The sequence below is a fragment of the Triturus cristatus genome, chromosome 1_1 (genome assembly GCF_964204655.1).
Source record: "Triturus cristatus chromosome 1_1, aTriCri1.1, whole genome shotgun sequence".
NCBI classification, from domain to species: domain Eukaryota; kingdom Metazoa; phylum Chordata; class Amphibia; order Caudata; family Salamandridae; genus Triturus; species Triturus cristatus.
In genome coordinates, this window is record NC_140579.1 from 1,231,521,341 (window position 1) to 1,231,537,621 (window position 16,281).

The window sequence follows — 16,281 nt, forward strand, 5'->3', positions numbered from 1 at the left end:
GATAGTGAGCTCGGAGACAGAGCGGGAAGTGTTGTGAAGGGCTCGGAAGGTCCAACTGGCACTGAGGAAGAACCTGCCGGCGGTAATCCAGAAGGAAAGCCTCTTGTCTCCTTGGGGTCCAAAGACAAGCCAGAGGGAAACAGCAAGGTTCTTAAGAGTCAGAGCATGACCTCACAGAACAATTTGATCTGTTTTGAAGTGGTGGATGGGCAAGAAACTCGGGTTAGGTCTAAATCAGTTGTGGGATCTGCTCCAAAGTCAACTGACTTTCCGGGATCGAGAGTTATAGTGTGACACCAGCATCTTCTGAGTTGAACGCAAGAGGAGGCCTGGTCCTGCTTCTATTTTTATGCTTCTTCTTGGACTTATTCAGCGATTTAGATCTCAACAAAGACTGGCCAATGGAATGGCTTAATAGATTCCTGGAGCTAGAGCGGGATAAACTTTTGACTTGGACCGCAACTTTGACCAGTCTCGGCACAGGGTTCTTCTTTTGTTTAGCGATATAGAGTTTTGCCTCATGCTCCCGATTAGCCTTCAGGCTCATCGACATGCAATCACTACAGGCCTTAGAGTTGTGACTCAGCCTCAGGCCCCACAGGCACACCTGATGGGAATTTGTCACACACATTTGTTAGTGACTGTCCTGTCATTTGTGAAGGTAATGTTGCTTGAATGTGAATTTACCTTAAAAAATTAAATACAAGAGTCGTTCGGTAAAACAGGAACAGTTGGTTTAATTAAACGCAGTGGACAGGAGAGCAAGCAACAGAGTCGGGGTCTCAAAACTGTCTGGTTTCAGCCGTCATTTTATACATTACATGAACCATCTTAAACTAATCTGTACATTCCTTTGGAGACAGAAATATGGTCCTAGTCACAGGGCCATAAATCTGGTTGTTTCATAAAAAGCACAGGTGGGTCCTGACCTGGCGTGGACAAAAGGTGGGGCCTGTGGGTACGTGTCCAGATGTCTAGCATGAGGAGCATGTGATCACTGCGGGTAGTGTGCATGCTGTGTTCTGATTAGCTGAGTTTTCCTATCTTAGTGTGGCATTTGACTTTATAGTGTTTTTAAATGAGCGTGCCTCTGCCCAAACGTGTTTTATTGGGGCCAATCTACTAAGACCATTGTGGTGTTGCTGCCTATCTATGGTTTTTCCTGTTCATGTGTTTGTATAAGGGTTACTTGTTACTCTGTAGGACATCCGACCCTCGGTCTATGTCCACTCTCTCCCTGCAGCTCTGCTGTGCAGTCTCTTTCCTCCAGACCCCGACGTCCTCCTTGGGAGGTTCAAGGCTGCTGTCCGCTCCTGCTGCCCACTCCAACTAGGTCCAGACTGCCTGCAACCACCGTAACTTTTCTCAGCCGTTTCTTTTCTTAATTTTCCCTGCTGCGTCACTGTTAGTGCCCATCTGTGTCTTGCTCTAATTCCACCATTGTTTTATTTTCTCGTGCCTGCCTGTTCCTTTCGGCTTTCGCCGCTGCTGCCCCTGCAGCCCCTCCCCCCTGTAATTGCCCCCAGGAATTCCACCCCGGAATTCCCCCACTCCCGCCTCCCAGCCTCTCCTCCCTCCCACCTCCCCTACGTACTGGTGGCGCTGCGCTGTCGCGCCGCAGGTGCGCCGAAGGTTCGCCAAGGGCAAGCCCGTCTGCGCCTGTCTGTGGCCAGCGCCAGCAACCCTGGACCTCCCACAACCCATTGCTACAACATCACCACCCTCCTCACACTCATCCCTGGAAGACTTAGAGAATGCCAACAGGCCTCGCCGAACACGACCCACGGCCAGTTCTCCTGCCTCCCTCCACTGCTGCCAGACCCTCACCGCCACCCCGGTCTCCAACACCGCCGACGCCAGCACCGGCGACAACCTAAAATGCATCCTCCTCAACGTACGCTCCGTACACAAACACCATGGAAATCTAGAACCTATCGCCCGACATCGCCTTCTTCACAGAGACCTGGACCAACTCATCCTCAGCCCCCGACATCAGCACTGCCATCCCAGACAGATACAAGATCCAGAGGAAAGACCTCCCCAATCATCCAGAAGGGGGCCTCTCCATCGCCCACAAGAGCACCCTCTGCCTCACCACCTCCAGCGAAACCTTCCCCTCCGCCGAACACCTGCACTTCCAGAATCAGACCACCCCTAAACCCACACTCCGAGAAACCCTCGTCTACAGACCCCCCCGGCCCCCAAACACCCTTCGCCACCACCATCACCGACTTCATCGCACCCCACGCCATCGCCTCAACAAACTACATACTCATTGGAGACCTGAACTTCCACCTCGACAACCCCAGCGACCCCATCTCCACTATCCTTCGTGACAACCTTGCCAGCATCGGACTTAAACTAGTCAACAAACCAACCCACAGAGCAGGGCACACCCTCGACCCCATCTTCGCGGCAGGAAACAGCATCCAATTCAGCCACACAACGCAACCGCCATGGACCGACCACCACTGCGTACACTTCAACAAACACAAGGCACCCAAACCAGCCCCACGCCCACCACGAAGGAACTGGAGCAAGGTTACCGACGAGCAACTTAACTCCACCCTCACCCAAGACAACCACACCTGAGCAAACGACGCAGCCAGAGAACTCCACACCTGGATCTCCAACTGCGCAGACAAGCTCACCCCGCTACGCAACCCCAACAGACAACGCCCCAGGAAAGCCGCCTGGTTCACCACCACTCTCCAAGAAGCCAGACGCACCTGCAGACGCCTGGAGAAGAACTGGAGAAACACCAAGACAACCGAAAACCACACCACCTACAAGGACGCCATGACGGACTACCACAACCAGATCAGAGCTATCAAGAGGAACTTCATCCACAACAAAACCCTGGCCAACTCCAAGGAACTTTTCAGTGTCATTCAAGAATTCACCAACTGACGCAGGGAAGCCACAAACATCACCCCATCCCATGACCACTGCGACAAGCTTGGAACCGATTTCCACCTCAAGATCAAAAACCTCTGACAACTTCACTGACCATCCACCAGGCACCACAAACAGCCCCCCGCCCCCCAGAAACACCAGCCAGCCCACAATCTCCAACTGGACACCGATCACAGCCAAAGACACCGCTTTGACCATGGAAAAGCATCCACTCGGGGCCTCCACCGACCCCTGCGACCCTCACATCTACCACAGAGCCGCGGCTGCCATCACACCCGAACTACAACGCGCCATCAACACCACCTTCAAAACAGGTGCCTTCCCACAGCTGACCCCACCGACCTCAAGAACTATCGGCCGGTCTCACTCCTCACCTTCGCAACCAAAGTTGCAGAGAAAACAGTCAACAGGAAACTGACATGATTCATTGAAGAGAACGATATCCTCTACCTGTCCCAATCTGGATTCCGAAGCAACCACAGCACAAAGACCGCCCTACTCGCCGACACAGATGACATTCACACCCTACTGGACCAAGACCACTCCGCAGCCCTCATTCTACTTGACCTATCAGTAGCCTTTGACACCATCTCCCACTGCAAACTAGTCGCCAGACTACACGACCCAGGCATACAAGGAACAGACCTGGACTGGATCCGATCAGTCCTCACTGGAAGAAGCCAAAGGATCAGACTCCCACCCTTCCTCTCTGACCCCATGAAAATCACCTGCGGAGTCCCACAGCGTTCATCCCTGAGCCCCACCCTCTTCAACATCTACATATCCCCCGTTGCAGCCATCATACGACAACACGGCCTAAACATCGTATCCTGCGCCAACGACACCCAGCTCATCCTCTCCCTCACCAAAGACCCCACCACTGCCAAACTCAACTTCCAGAAAGGAATTCAAGACGTTGCAGTCTGGATGACCAACAGCTGCCTGAAGCTCAACGCCGAGAAGACAGAAGTCCTCGTCCTCTGTACCACCCTTTATGCATGGGACAGCACCTGGTGGCCGACCACCCTCGGAAGCCCACCTACCCCCTCAGACCACGCCAAGAACCTGGGCATTGTACTCAACTCATCACTCACCATGAACCGACAGGTCAACACCGTCACCTCCAGCTGCTTCAACACCCTCCGCCAGACTTTCATGTGTATCCCCCTCTCCCCCCCACCAGTCAATGAAGACAGTTACCCACGCACTCATCACCAGCAGACTGGACTATAGAAATGCACTCTACGCCGGCATCATCAAGTCCCTACTCCGCAAACTCCAGACAATGCAGAACACCGTTGCCAGACTCATCCTCGGCATCCACTGACACGAACACATCAGTCAACACCTACGAAGTGTCCACTGGCTCCCGTGGAAACAGTCACTTTCAAAATCCTCACTAACGCCTACAAATGCCTACACAACAACGGACCAAAATACCTCAACGACAGAATTAACTTCCACGTACCCAAAAGAAACCTTCGATCTTCCAACCTCGCACTGGCTGAAACTCTGCGCATCCACAGAGCCAGAGCAGGCAGAAGATCTTTCTCTCACATTGCAGCCAAGACCTGGAACGAGCTACCGGCAGATATCAGATGTGCCCCCTCCCTGAACACCTTCAGGAAGACCTGCATCATCGGCTAAACAGATCTGCGGACCCCCCCCTCAGCGCCTTGCGACCCTCACGGGCGAGTAGCGTGCTTACAATTGCCTGATTGATTGATTGACTTATCACCCCACCTGTGATCTGTCAATCAGTTGCTTCAGGCCTAGGTCGCAGGGCCTGCCTGACCACGCATTTCTGTCTCGTGTCATGGGGAGGTCATTTCGGGTGGATTTTACAACAGTGATGCAAGTGCTTTGTTATACGTACATATAGAACAAGTTACTTACCTTCGGTAACGATGTATCTGGTAGAGACATAGTCTAGCCGCAGATTCCTTAACTTAGAATATCCCAAGGCGTGAGACTGGATCCAGAAAATTTTCCGCAGCAGCACCTCTGCGCGCCCGGGGCGGCGCCGCCTGGCTCCGCCCTGATGTCGTCCATGGACAGGACGTCAGCGGAGCCATATATGCCCCTCCCAGCGTGCGGACGTTAGTTTTAGTCTGAGAAACTTTTCCGCGTCAGAGCGCGGAGCCATCACCAAAAAACTTTGAGAATAAGGGAACAGTATACAAAAATTATGAAAAAATAGAAGAAATTGACAGGTGAGACAGGGCAGTGCTCTGAAGAGCCACCCCGCAAGAGCAAAGGCTCAATCAACGTTAAAGGGAGACAAGGATGTGGAAAAACAGAATGGCAGAGGATAGAAATTCTGAATCCAGAAATTAAAACCGTGAAGGGGAACAAGTCCGGAACACAAGGAGTAAGGAGAGGTCACCACAAGACGTCACCAGAAAGAGTCGTCGGACTCGCAACCCCAATACAAAACCTATAAATGTACAGAGCCAATAGATCTGAAGTAAAAGGCCGCAGGGGTGACAAAGACCACAATGCAATGGAGAATGGGTGAGTGGGATGGTGGGAAAAAACATGAATAGATTTCACAGTGTACAATCCAGGCCGAGGGCTGAAAAGAACACAGGATCTATCAAAATACCGCCTAATCTTGAAAAGGGCGGAATGGAGCAGAGAAACAGAACGAAGCAGTCTGTGTTGGAGTGAGAGAATATCACTCTGCAAAAGGGCAAGCCATCCGAATGGTGGCGAGTATAGAAAGCCCCAACCTGAAAAGGTCCTCGCAGAACGGGGAGGACAGGTGGGCGTTAAGGAACCTGCGGCTAGACTATGTCTCTAAGAGATACATCGTTACCAAAGGTAAGTAACTCGTTCATCTGAGAGACGTCTAGCCGCAGATTCCTTAACTTACAATACATACCAAAGCCATACCCATGGAGGAGGTGGGTCTGCGACTGAACCCCACCAAGTTCCCAAGAGAACTTAGTTGTCCATAAGGTGAGTAAATTGTATTCTATTGTACAGGATGACACAGGAAGTTTCAACGACAATACCCAACTGAGAGACGAAACACAGAGTAGTAGCCAACTCGAACTTGAAATAACAATAACTGAGGTGCGGAAATGTATTGATGCATGTCTGGCGGGGAAAGCACCTGGCCCTGATGGAGTCCCTGTTGATTTATTTAAAAACAACAAGGAACTATGGGCTCCAATCCTCACACGACTGTTTAACGCTACTCTGAAAAAAGGCCTACTCCCATCATGGTGTGAATCCCTGATAGTCCCTATTTTTAAAAAGGGTGACCGCGAAAACTGTAAGTGTTACCGCCCAATATCACTCCTGGATTCCACTATTAAAATCCTAGGAAGGGTAATTTTAGATAGGTTACATGTTTGGGCGAATGAAGCTAATATTTTAAGTGACCTGAAGTATGGCTTTAGGAAAGGTCTCGGTACTATTGAACAGTGTCTGAATTTGCATATTTTAATTGAAAAATACACCAAAGCCAAAGAGGGTCGAATGTTTTTAACTTTTGTGGATCTTACTACTGCATTCGACTCTGTAACACATTGTAAACTTTGGGTAGTTATGAATAAACTGGGTGTGGATAAACAGATCATTAACTTCCTGAGAGATCTTTATGCAGGAGCATCGGCTAGAGTAAGATATGGGAAAAATGGTGAATGCACTAGATCTTTTGCAATTGAAAGGGGTGTCCGACAGGGCTGTGTCCTGGCGCCGTTCCTTTTTACACTCTGTATCAATAGTGTGGAAAAGACCTTGATAACTGAGTGTAGGGACGTGCCATTGGTAGGGAAAAGATCAATCCCTATTCTTCTATATGCAGATGATGCGGTCCTGATGGCCAGAACACCGCAGGCCATGCAAAGAGTAGTTTCCTCCTTTTCTAATTTTATGAATCAATTGGATCTAAGCATAAATTGCTCTAAGACATTCACCATGCATTGTGGGTCGGGTGCACAGAGGAAGAAAAAAGTAATTTTTATTGGAACTACCCCAGTAGAGGACACTTTAACATTTCCCTACTTAGGGGTCTTAATTGACAGTTCCGGGTTATGGAACAATACAATTAAGACAAGGAAATTGTTGTACTGTAAATCTATCATGGCCTTAAAAAATTTTAGCCAAAAAATAGGGAGGAAACCAATTAAGGAAATGCTGACTGTTTATAAAGCAACTTGTGTAGCTATTGCCACTTATGGGGCAGGCCTATGGGGATATGCAAATGTTAGCATTTTACAAATTGTTGAAAATAATTTTATGAAATATCTCCTAGGGGTCCCACAGAGTGTTTCAACATATGTTTGCCATGTAGAACTTGGGGAACCATATTTAGAAGATACAATAAAAACTGCACCAGTTCTATTATGGCACAGAATATGGACTGCAGATGAATCTGGTTTAAATCGAATGATCATGGGAAATGCGATGGGCCTAGAGATGTGTGGGAAAATTAGATGGCTGAATTATATTAATAATTTCCTTACGCTATTAGGGCTGGGGGATTATTATGCAGACCCGTCCACTCTTTGTAATATATCTAGGAAATGTCTAAAAGATAGATGTATGACCTATTTGCAAGAGACCAGAACCAGAATAGAGTTCAAGAAAACTACGGTGGTAACACATGAACAAATTGTAATTTGTAATAGCTTGCAGCCATATTTAAAGCTACTAATGAGCGAACACGAAAGATTTTTATTAATACGTTTTAGATTTAATCTACTATTTAGATTACTCAGCTTTCCTGTTATGAATAATTGGTTAAAAATTTTGAAAAAATGTCCCTGTGATGATCTATCAGTACAATCTGATATGCATATACTTTTCTTTTGTAAATTCTATACCAGACCTAGACAAATGTTTGTCGTTACTTTGCTAAAAATGATGGAAATTAATCGATGTCGCCCTGCTTTTTTAGCTGTACAGAAATTGGATAATATTTTAACAGTCGTATTTATTTCCTCATTCCTTAAAAATGTTTTTAAATTACGGAAAACAATTGAGATCTGAACTTACTCGATTTTTCTAATGTCTGGTTCCTATTATTGTCATTTTTTAATATATGTGTAATTTTTGTGTCTGTACTTTTATGGTTATTCTGTCTTAATAACCGAATAAAGAATTACTTGACTTGAGTAAAACAGCACCGTGAACCTTTGAGACAAGCCATAGTGAGGACAGCAATGTAGCGCAGTGAACCATCAGACCATGAAGCTCTAAAGAGAGCGAAAAACAGAACAGCACACAAACCCCTTTTTGTATTCCTGGATTGAAGGAAGGAAAGCACAGAGCCAGGATGCCCGAGGTGAGAGGTTATAACTTTGAAAAAGGGTTTGAGGGATCCACAGGACCCAAGGTGGCGACAAAGCAAAAGCAATTACCGGTCGACCAAGCAGAACAGTGGAAAAAAGGGCACTGTAGAACCTGCACCTGCAAAGACACGTGGGGCAGCAGTGGCAAGAGCCTGACCCATATCCAGCAAGTGCCAGCACAGAAGAAAACATACTAGATATGCTGGGGGAAAAAGGAAGGTCATGACTTCGCAAGAAGTGGAGCTGAACCGAGGGATGGAGAGAGAACTGCCGAAGCAACATGTCACCTGCAGCAAAGCCTCGTCACGAGGCTTTGCTGCAGGCGACATGGCGACAGGCAACCGGCTACCGTCACGGTAGCCGGTATGACAGACATCGCACACCGGTCTAATATGTACAACTGCAAAAAGGAGCCCTATTGAAACCTGCACCAGCAAGACACAAGTGACAGCAGTGGCAGGATGTCAATCCGCGGCCATAAGGTGCCGGTAGTACGAAGGCCAGGACTTAGGGGGTGTGTCACAATTCATAAAAAGGGCAGAAGACAAGCAGTCAAGCTTAACGAACAAGAGTGAAGCCCGGATGGCACCTACCAGAAGGTAGCTAAGCATACTGTGTGGATGCTGGAACCACACGAAGTAAGCAAGGACCTCCTAAAGCGGAGAGTGAGCAGCCCAGAAGCGCACAACAGCGAGAAGGCAACAGCCCAAAAAAGGGGCCCCAAACAAGCCAGACACTACATAAGAGCTGGCGGAACAATCAAACCGGGACAAGAGCCACGGACACCACATGAATAAAAGCCTGCACGGATCTGCCTGGTAAGAACACACTGGAATCAAGCTATACTGGCTGAAGAGGGGTGAAACCCCGAAACCCGTTCTAGGATGCTTGTTTCCGGTCCAGGGAGGACCTGGCTTGTCAGTTCGGGCTGGACTGTTCCCATGAGGCACAGGGTCAAGACTGATTTGCTTATGGCCAAAAAAAAAAAGGTCTAAACTGGGGTGGCATGGTGAGCAAAAGAATGATGGATTTAACCCAGATCTCTTGACTGGGGGTGAATGTTTTGATTTGTTCTGCATTCCGTCCATCAATTGTGTGTCTTTTGGTAAGAACACAGAGCAGACATAGAGCAGGAGGAAAAACGTTAAAACCATGAAAATGTGACCCAACACGAGTCTAGAGTATGCTGAAATTACTCTTGTCATGTGGAAACTGAGCAGGACAATGTCCAAAGCAGTAAGCAACCCATGCCCCTTGCCCGAGAGGAACAACAGTCTCCTGCAAGACAGAGAAGGGGGAAAAACTAATCACGACAGTGGAAAAAAGTGAGGACAAATGTAAAAGGTCCCAGGCCCCAAGAAGCGAGTATTCCAAGGAAAACACGCCCCTTTGAGAGTGCACAGCATGAACTCACGCGAACGCATGGAAACCCCCGTACGGAAACAGCAGGGATTATGGAAACTGCTGTAGAATGAGTGGCCAGAAGGAGGCCATGACCATGTACAGCAGAGAAACATCTGCTAAACCACCACCTTGGAGGACAAACCCAGAAGGAGCTGTCTGCCCAAGCTGCACCAATAAGCAAGCCGCACAGCGGTAAACAGGGTGTCAGTTGTGAAAAAACCTGCGACAACAAGGTGTCACGCCAGGCGTGCAAAATAGACACCGCATGGCATGGAAACTATGCCAGGTTCCGATGCAATACAGACGGACCAACCCAGACATGCAATAGAGCAATGCTGTACAAAGATCACTGTAGGAATAAAAAAGTGGCACCAAGCAGGATGTCCACAGGGAGACTCCATAGGAGCGTATCAAAGCAAAGGTAGAACCTAATGCCAGCAAATACCCCACATAGGATAAGGCTAATCCCTGGTAGGGATGTCCTCTTGGGTTAAGCACACAGTCAGAGGACTGAAAAACAAGAGAAGCAGCAGAACGCCTGTACTAAACGAACATAGAAATGGCTAACCAGCCATGAACAGTAACCGTCTAAAACTTACATTAGATTAGGTGCCGTAAAAGGAGGTATAGAATATGGCACCAAGATTTACTGTAGCCCGGACAAGAGACGGGAGACCGCAGAATCCTGTGGTGGTCAAAAAGATCCACCCCATTGAACGACAGATCTCTGAAGGCATCCCAAATTTGATCAGGCAAGCGACTGTCGCGCAGCCAAGTATGACGGTGTAAAGCCACAGCGCAAGCAAGGACCCGTCCCATAGAGTTAGTTGCATCAAGGGAAGACTGAAGGGAGAATTGTGCCATGCTCTTGCCATGCAGCAGAAGATGAAGCAATTCTGCCCGTGGCCCTTTTGAAACAGAAGGGAGAAGGTTCGCAACCGAGTCCCAAAGAGCGGAGGATTCGCGTGCAAACACACAGGCTGTATTTAAAGCCCGGACGCTTGCGCTGGCAGAGGCGAAAAGCCGGCGACCACAATCATCCAGCCACCTAGACTCCCTGGTGGGAGGTAACAATGGCAAAGAGGGTGAAGACTGTAAATCAAAAGCCGCCTGAACAACTAGGCCCTGAGCTGTTGGGTGAAGAGACAAACAAAGGATCACCCAGGAGCAGGACGGTGCCTACGAGCTATAGCCCAATCAACAGGGTCACCAGAAGAGGGTCTTGACGATGTGCCACGCAGGATGTCAAGTAGAGAGTCCCGGAAGGGCAGCAAAGGTTCCACTTCAATAGGCTCCAAATGGAGCAGATCCAATAAAGGATCAGAAAGTAGAGGCACCACAGGAGGCTGAAAGCCAGGTACAGCAGCCACCCCACGAATAGCGCATGCGAATGCAGCACCAGATTCAGTTGCCATCCGTGTAGGTGAATACAAACAGTCAGTAGGAGACGGTTGAAGGCTAATCCTGCCACAAGATATGAGGAGTGGAGGAGCCGCAGACTGACCCGAAGGCCAGGCAACACAGGGAACTTGCACCCTGGCTCCTTGATCTGGTGAGTCCAGGGAAGCATCAGGTTCCAAATAAGGATGCGTAAATGATAGTACCTGCGTCAATGGACGCCGCGTTGGAGACCTATCGCCGCCCGAGGAGTCTGGGAGAGCAACCACCAAGGGAAGCGGAATCGACGCCGTTACCGGCGTCAATCGACGCCGCATCGGAGTCGCCTGGACATAGACTACCTCCAGAGAGGAAACGACCTGGACGCCAACCTACGTCCATCGCGGTGCAACCTGCCTGGAGGAAGCACGAGGTGCTGGGGCCAGCATCGACCCTGGCGTCGCCTCAGACGTCGGCGCAGGAAGCCACACAGGGCTATGCGCTGACAGACGGGGAGGGCTGTGCACTGGGTCCTGGCTCGGTGGCGTCACGTCGGCTCCGGAATCGGAGTCGACGCACACAGCCGGTACCGGGGGAAACGTCTGCAGACGAAGACCCGGCATAAGTGCCTGCTACCTCTGAGGGGCCCGAAAGCGTACCAGGGAGAGGGGGCGACTCAAAACAAGCCTGTAGTGCCTTTGAATAAGCCTCCATTTGGGCACACAGTGCCCCAACACACGGAAAGGGTGGATACTGAGGATGAGGCTGCTGTGCGCCCTTACCCGGCACAGTGCGACAGGAATGGGCGGCAAGCGGCACGGACATTGGATGAGGATCTCCGTAAGCGACGCCTGTGCTTACGCTTACCTGTTGTTGCACGGCAGTCGTGGGAGCGACCTCGGGAACGAGCCCGATCCCGAGAGGAAGAGCAGCGACGGGGGGAGCCGGACCACACATCCGTGCGTCCAAAAAATTCATGCTCCCTCAAGGACTTCGGTTTCATCCTCTGACAGGCGTCACAGTCCTTGGAGTTGTGGGGCATGCCGAGGCACCACATACAGATGAGGTGCGGATCAGTGCCAGACATCTGACGTGCACAGGCTTCACAAGCCTTAAAGCCGTAAAGCATTGCACACTGTTCCCACAACACCAGAGGGTGTCGAGAATGGCCAAAAACCAGGCCAAGGAACTGCTGGTTTTCTGAGATCCGCGCTCGAACGCAAAAAAGAAGAAAACTGACGTCAGCGCGCCGGGAGGGGCATATATGGCTCCTCTGACATGTCCGTACACGATGTCAGGGTAGAGCCGGGCGGTGCTGCCCCCGGGGCGCAGAGGTGCTGCTGCGGAAATTTTTCCGGTTCCAGTCTCAAGCCTGTGGATATTCCAAGTTAAGGAATCTGCGGCTAGACGTCTCTATGATATATAACATTTATTAATATTAACAGTGACATTCCCTTGCATACTGTAAATTTCAGACAATTTTTGAGGTAAGTGTCTGAGAGATGAGAGAGGGCTCCGGATCCCACATCATTTCCAGAGAAAAACAGCATGAATGCGAAGCCGAAAGGCACCGGAACTGATGAAGTTTCCTGATCCTGTCTGACGCCTGGGGAATATTCACAAATGGGAGGAATCTGCAGCTAGAAGTCTCTATCAGAAGTGCTTCACATTTACTGAATGCATTTACTGGTTGACCAAGCTTGGTTGTGAAACTTGATCCATCCAATAGAGCTTTATTGTTCCTGAATTTGCACAGAGAAAAGCACTAGCATCATTAAGTCGTTCACCAAGATTTTGCACACACCTAGTAGATTCACCATGTGAGTAGCTGGGCCCTTTCTTGTCCACATGATAAAGAGGCGCAGAAAGAATAAGCCTTCCTTGCTCTTTACTAAGACCTGTTTGTTGTCTTTAGGGAAAGGGAATACTCTGGGATGTCTATGGCCTATTTCCTAAACATACACCTTGGGAACCTGTCTTGATGCAGTAGAGGGCAAGTATGCCCTGATTCCTGCTCAGCTCGCACAACACTCTTCTCTGTGTGACCCTGCCTTATAAATATAGCTCTACCCCTTTGAATTCAGCTCTACTGGGGCAGATGGTTTCGGGTGGATTGGGGAGATGCCAGCACACCGATTTCTCTTCTGTATTTCGGAGCACAAACACTCAGGCTCTCTGCCTGCACAGAGCGGGCGCTGCTATGTTGCATTCACCAGAGTCAGATGAGCTTATGACAAATGTAGCCCTTCGGCGATCGGAGGACCCGGAGAGATCACAATAATATGTGCCTCGTACTAGCATTTTGGGCTACCGTCTTGGTCCCAACAACAAATCGCAGTCTGGTGGCCATGGTTTTACCAGAGCTCACTGTGACTGCAGCCATCATGAAGCTTGGCAAGCCACACCCGCTTGGATTCTGATGCTTAGTAGAGGTGCGAGTTCCATTCTCACCATCCAACTGTGATTCCTGTAACCATTGCTCTTACTGCTCGTGTTACTGTCTGCGTTGCTGTGCTCTGTACACTATCCTTTCTATTCGTCAAATAAATATGGGCATTCACCTCGACATTTTATATTTAATTAGTGGTTAATACAGGAAGATGATCATTGAAAATGTGACTTGTCACAAATCAGGATTCTGTAACTAAATATCCCAAAAAAACCAAATGTGGCTTACCTCTTCACAAAGCCTCGATTCAGTCATACTTTTCTCCTCTATGACATTTTTATAGCTTTCAGCTGTTTCCTCATACTGTGCTCTAGCATTTTCCAGCTCTATTTTGAGCTTATTCACCTGTAATAAACCAAAACAACAGGTGTCATACCTTCATTAATGTTCTTTCTGGTGATACTCTATGTAAACGCAGATTCCTCTCCTGTAGAATAATCTCCATGTGCTAGACTGCATCCTAACACTTTCCAAGCAATGTTCCCATGCGCTGGTAGGTGGTGTAGTGCAGCTCTGTGTTGGCTTTGTTCCGTGTTGGAAGTTTTGGAGCAGAACCTTCTATAAGCGCAACCCCTGAGCGGTGACACCAGTTTCTTTATTGGCTTTTTGTCTTATCAGATGCAGACCACAAAACAATCAGAGGTACCAATGCGCAGAACTCTAATTTGAAATCTTTTTAGATGCTAAAAAGAGGGCACTGCACTGGACATGGCAGGGTGGTGTGGTTAGACAGAGTGCCATCAGAGAGAGTGTCACTGACGGTAAGTAGCAAGTTAGTCTGGTGGGTACTTCTAACCTCAGATTTCTCACCTGTAGAATATATACCAAAGTACTACACCCCCAAGGTGGAGAGTCTGGAGCGGCCTCAGACCAAAATATCCTGTGGGACCGAACAGGCAAAATGCTGCTCCTGTTGGACCTGGCTGTCAAGGAGACAGTGCTTCAAGAACGTATGCACGTCGCCGCTTGACAGATGTCAAGAGCAGGCACCACAGCCAACGCAGTAGTAGAAGCCTTAGGCATTATTAAATGAGCCCTCTGTCCATCTGGGGCTGCATCTATGCTAATGCGCAATAGGTCTTAATGCAGAGGACTATCTACCTGGAAAAGGTTATTTTCTGCACCGCCTTGCCTTTCTTAGCCCCAGAGAACACTAGAAAGAACTGGTCTTTGGTGCAATCGATGTAAACACTCAAAACTCTTTTTTGGGTTTAGCTGATGGAGTCCCTCCTCCTCTTTCAAGGGGTGAGGCAGAGCAAGCAACATTGGGAGGGTGATGGATTACCCAACAAGAAAAGTAGTAATACATTTTGGCAAAACTGCCTTCCTGGTCGTCAACACCAGTTTCTCTGGAAAAATATGGTATAAAGACAGTTGCACCGAAAGGGTCTGAAGCTCACTCAGGTGGCGGGCTGAAGTAACTACGGCAAAGAAAAGTTTTCAGAGTAACCAGACATAATAAGCAGCTGTGTATCGACTTGAAAGAAGAGCACATACAGAAAGTAAGGACTAAATTGAGATCCCTATCATGTGGCATCATAAAGAGTTTTGGGGAATAAATATGTCTCAAAAGGTGATTTAAATAAACATGGTTGGTATGGCAAATGCAAAACAAGACTAGAGGATGGCAAATGGCCTTTAATGCTGCCCACTGCAAGTCTGTGCTGGGCGAAGAATAAACAACAATACAATGTCTAGCCTGCAACAGGTCCGTGTTGCGGGCTCCACACCAGTCATAAACTTGGCTAAGCGTCCCGCATAAACAGATTTTGCCGCGGGGTGCCACATATCAAGGATAATATCCACTGCCTCTGGAGGAAGACAGTCAACTGTCACTGCTCAATCTCCCTACATTAGGCATAGATTGCATGGGACTGTGTGTAGGACCCTGCCCTGCTGCTATGACAGAAAATCCTCCTGAAAGGGTAGCCTGATCAGAGGACAGAGGTTCATGCCCACAAGTTCCAGATACGACACTCTACTGGCCCAATCGGGAACCACTAGGACTAGGACCCGGTTATTACTGATTTTCTTCAGAACTCGAAGCAGGAATGGCAGCAACAGTAAGGCATACAGAGGTTCAGTGCTCCACTACATCCTGAATCCATCTCCTAGAGAGAGATTTCTTTGGAAATCCAGCGTGCAAACGTTTTGACACTGCGCATTCGTGACTGGAAAAAATATCTAAACAGGGTTCTCCCCATTGCTGAAGGATTTCCTGTGCTACCTCTGGATGTAGTTGCCATTAATGATCCGCCAGGTGCTATTGGCTGAGTTTATTCGCCCTGGTGTTCAAAGCTACCACCAGGTTGTTCACTACCAGCGACAGTCCCTGAGGGTCCAGCCACTTCTAGAGGTAAAGACCTTCTTGGAATAGAACCCAGGGCCGTACTCAGAACCTGCGCACAACATGACTGAGATGTTTACCATGAGATCTTGCACAAGCCTCCCACTGATGGACCGCAAGAATGCATTCAGCACCAGGAAGCCGGCCAGCAACCTGAGCAGACTGATGGAGTCGGCTTTCCGCAGGAGACCAGAGTCCTGTGATCTTCACCTCTCCCAGATAACCCCAGCCCAGTAGTGACATATCTGTAACCATCGCCAACTCTGGGTGTGGATGGGAGACGATGCTGCCACCACTGAAAGTCATTTCCAGTGTCTGACGACACCTGGATGGAATCGAACAGGTTCCGTTGGTACTGAGCCACCTGAAGACTTCAGATCCCACTGCAGCGTTTGTCCCACTTGGCTTAGTCGACTAGCAGGATACTGGAGGCTAATAGGCCATGACTCCACAGAGCCACTCCCACTGAGATCCAGGACCGAGGC

At 49.0% G+C, this 16,281-nt stretch overlaps 1 protein-coding gene across 1 annotated transcript in view; it reads right to left on the reverse strand.

The window, feature by feature from the left end:
* LOC146871866 (synaptonemal complex protein 1-like) overlaps positions 1-16,281 on the reverse strand; it is a 2,219,271-nt gene that overhangs the window by 2,116,042 nt on the left and 86,948 nt on the right. Inside the window, exon 2 of the mRNA XM_085652069.1 lies at positions 13,678-13,794. Coding sequence (XP_085508195.1) covers positions 13,678-13,704 — 27 coding nt within the window. The 5' untranslated portion in view covers positions 13,705-13,794. The remainder of the gene's footprint in view (positions 1-13,677; positions 13,795-16,281) is intronic.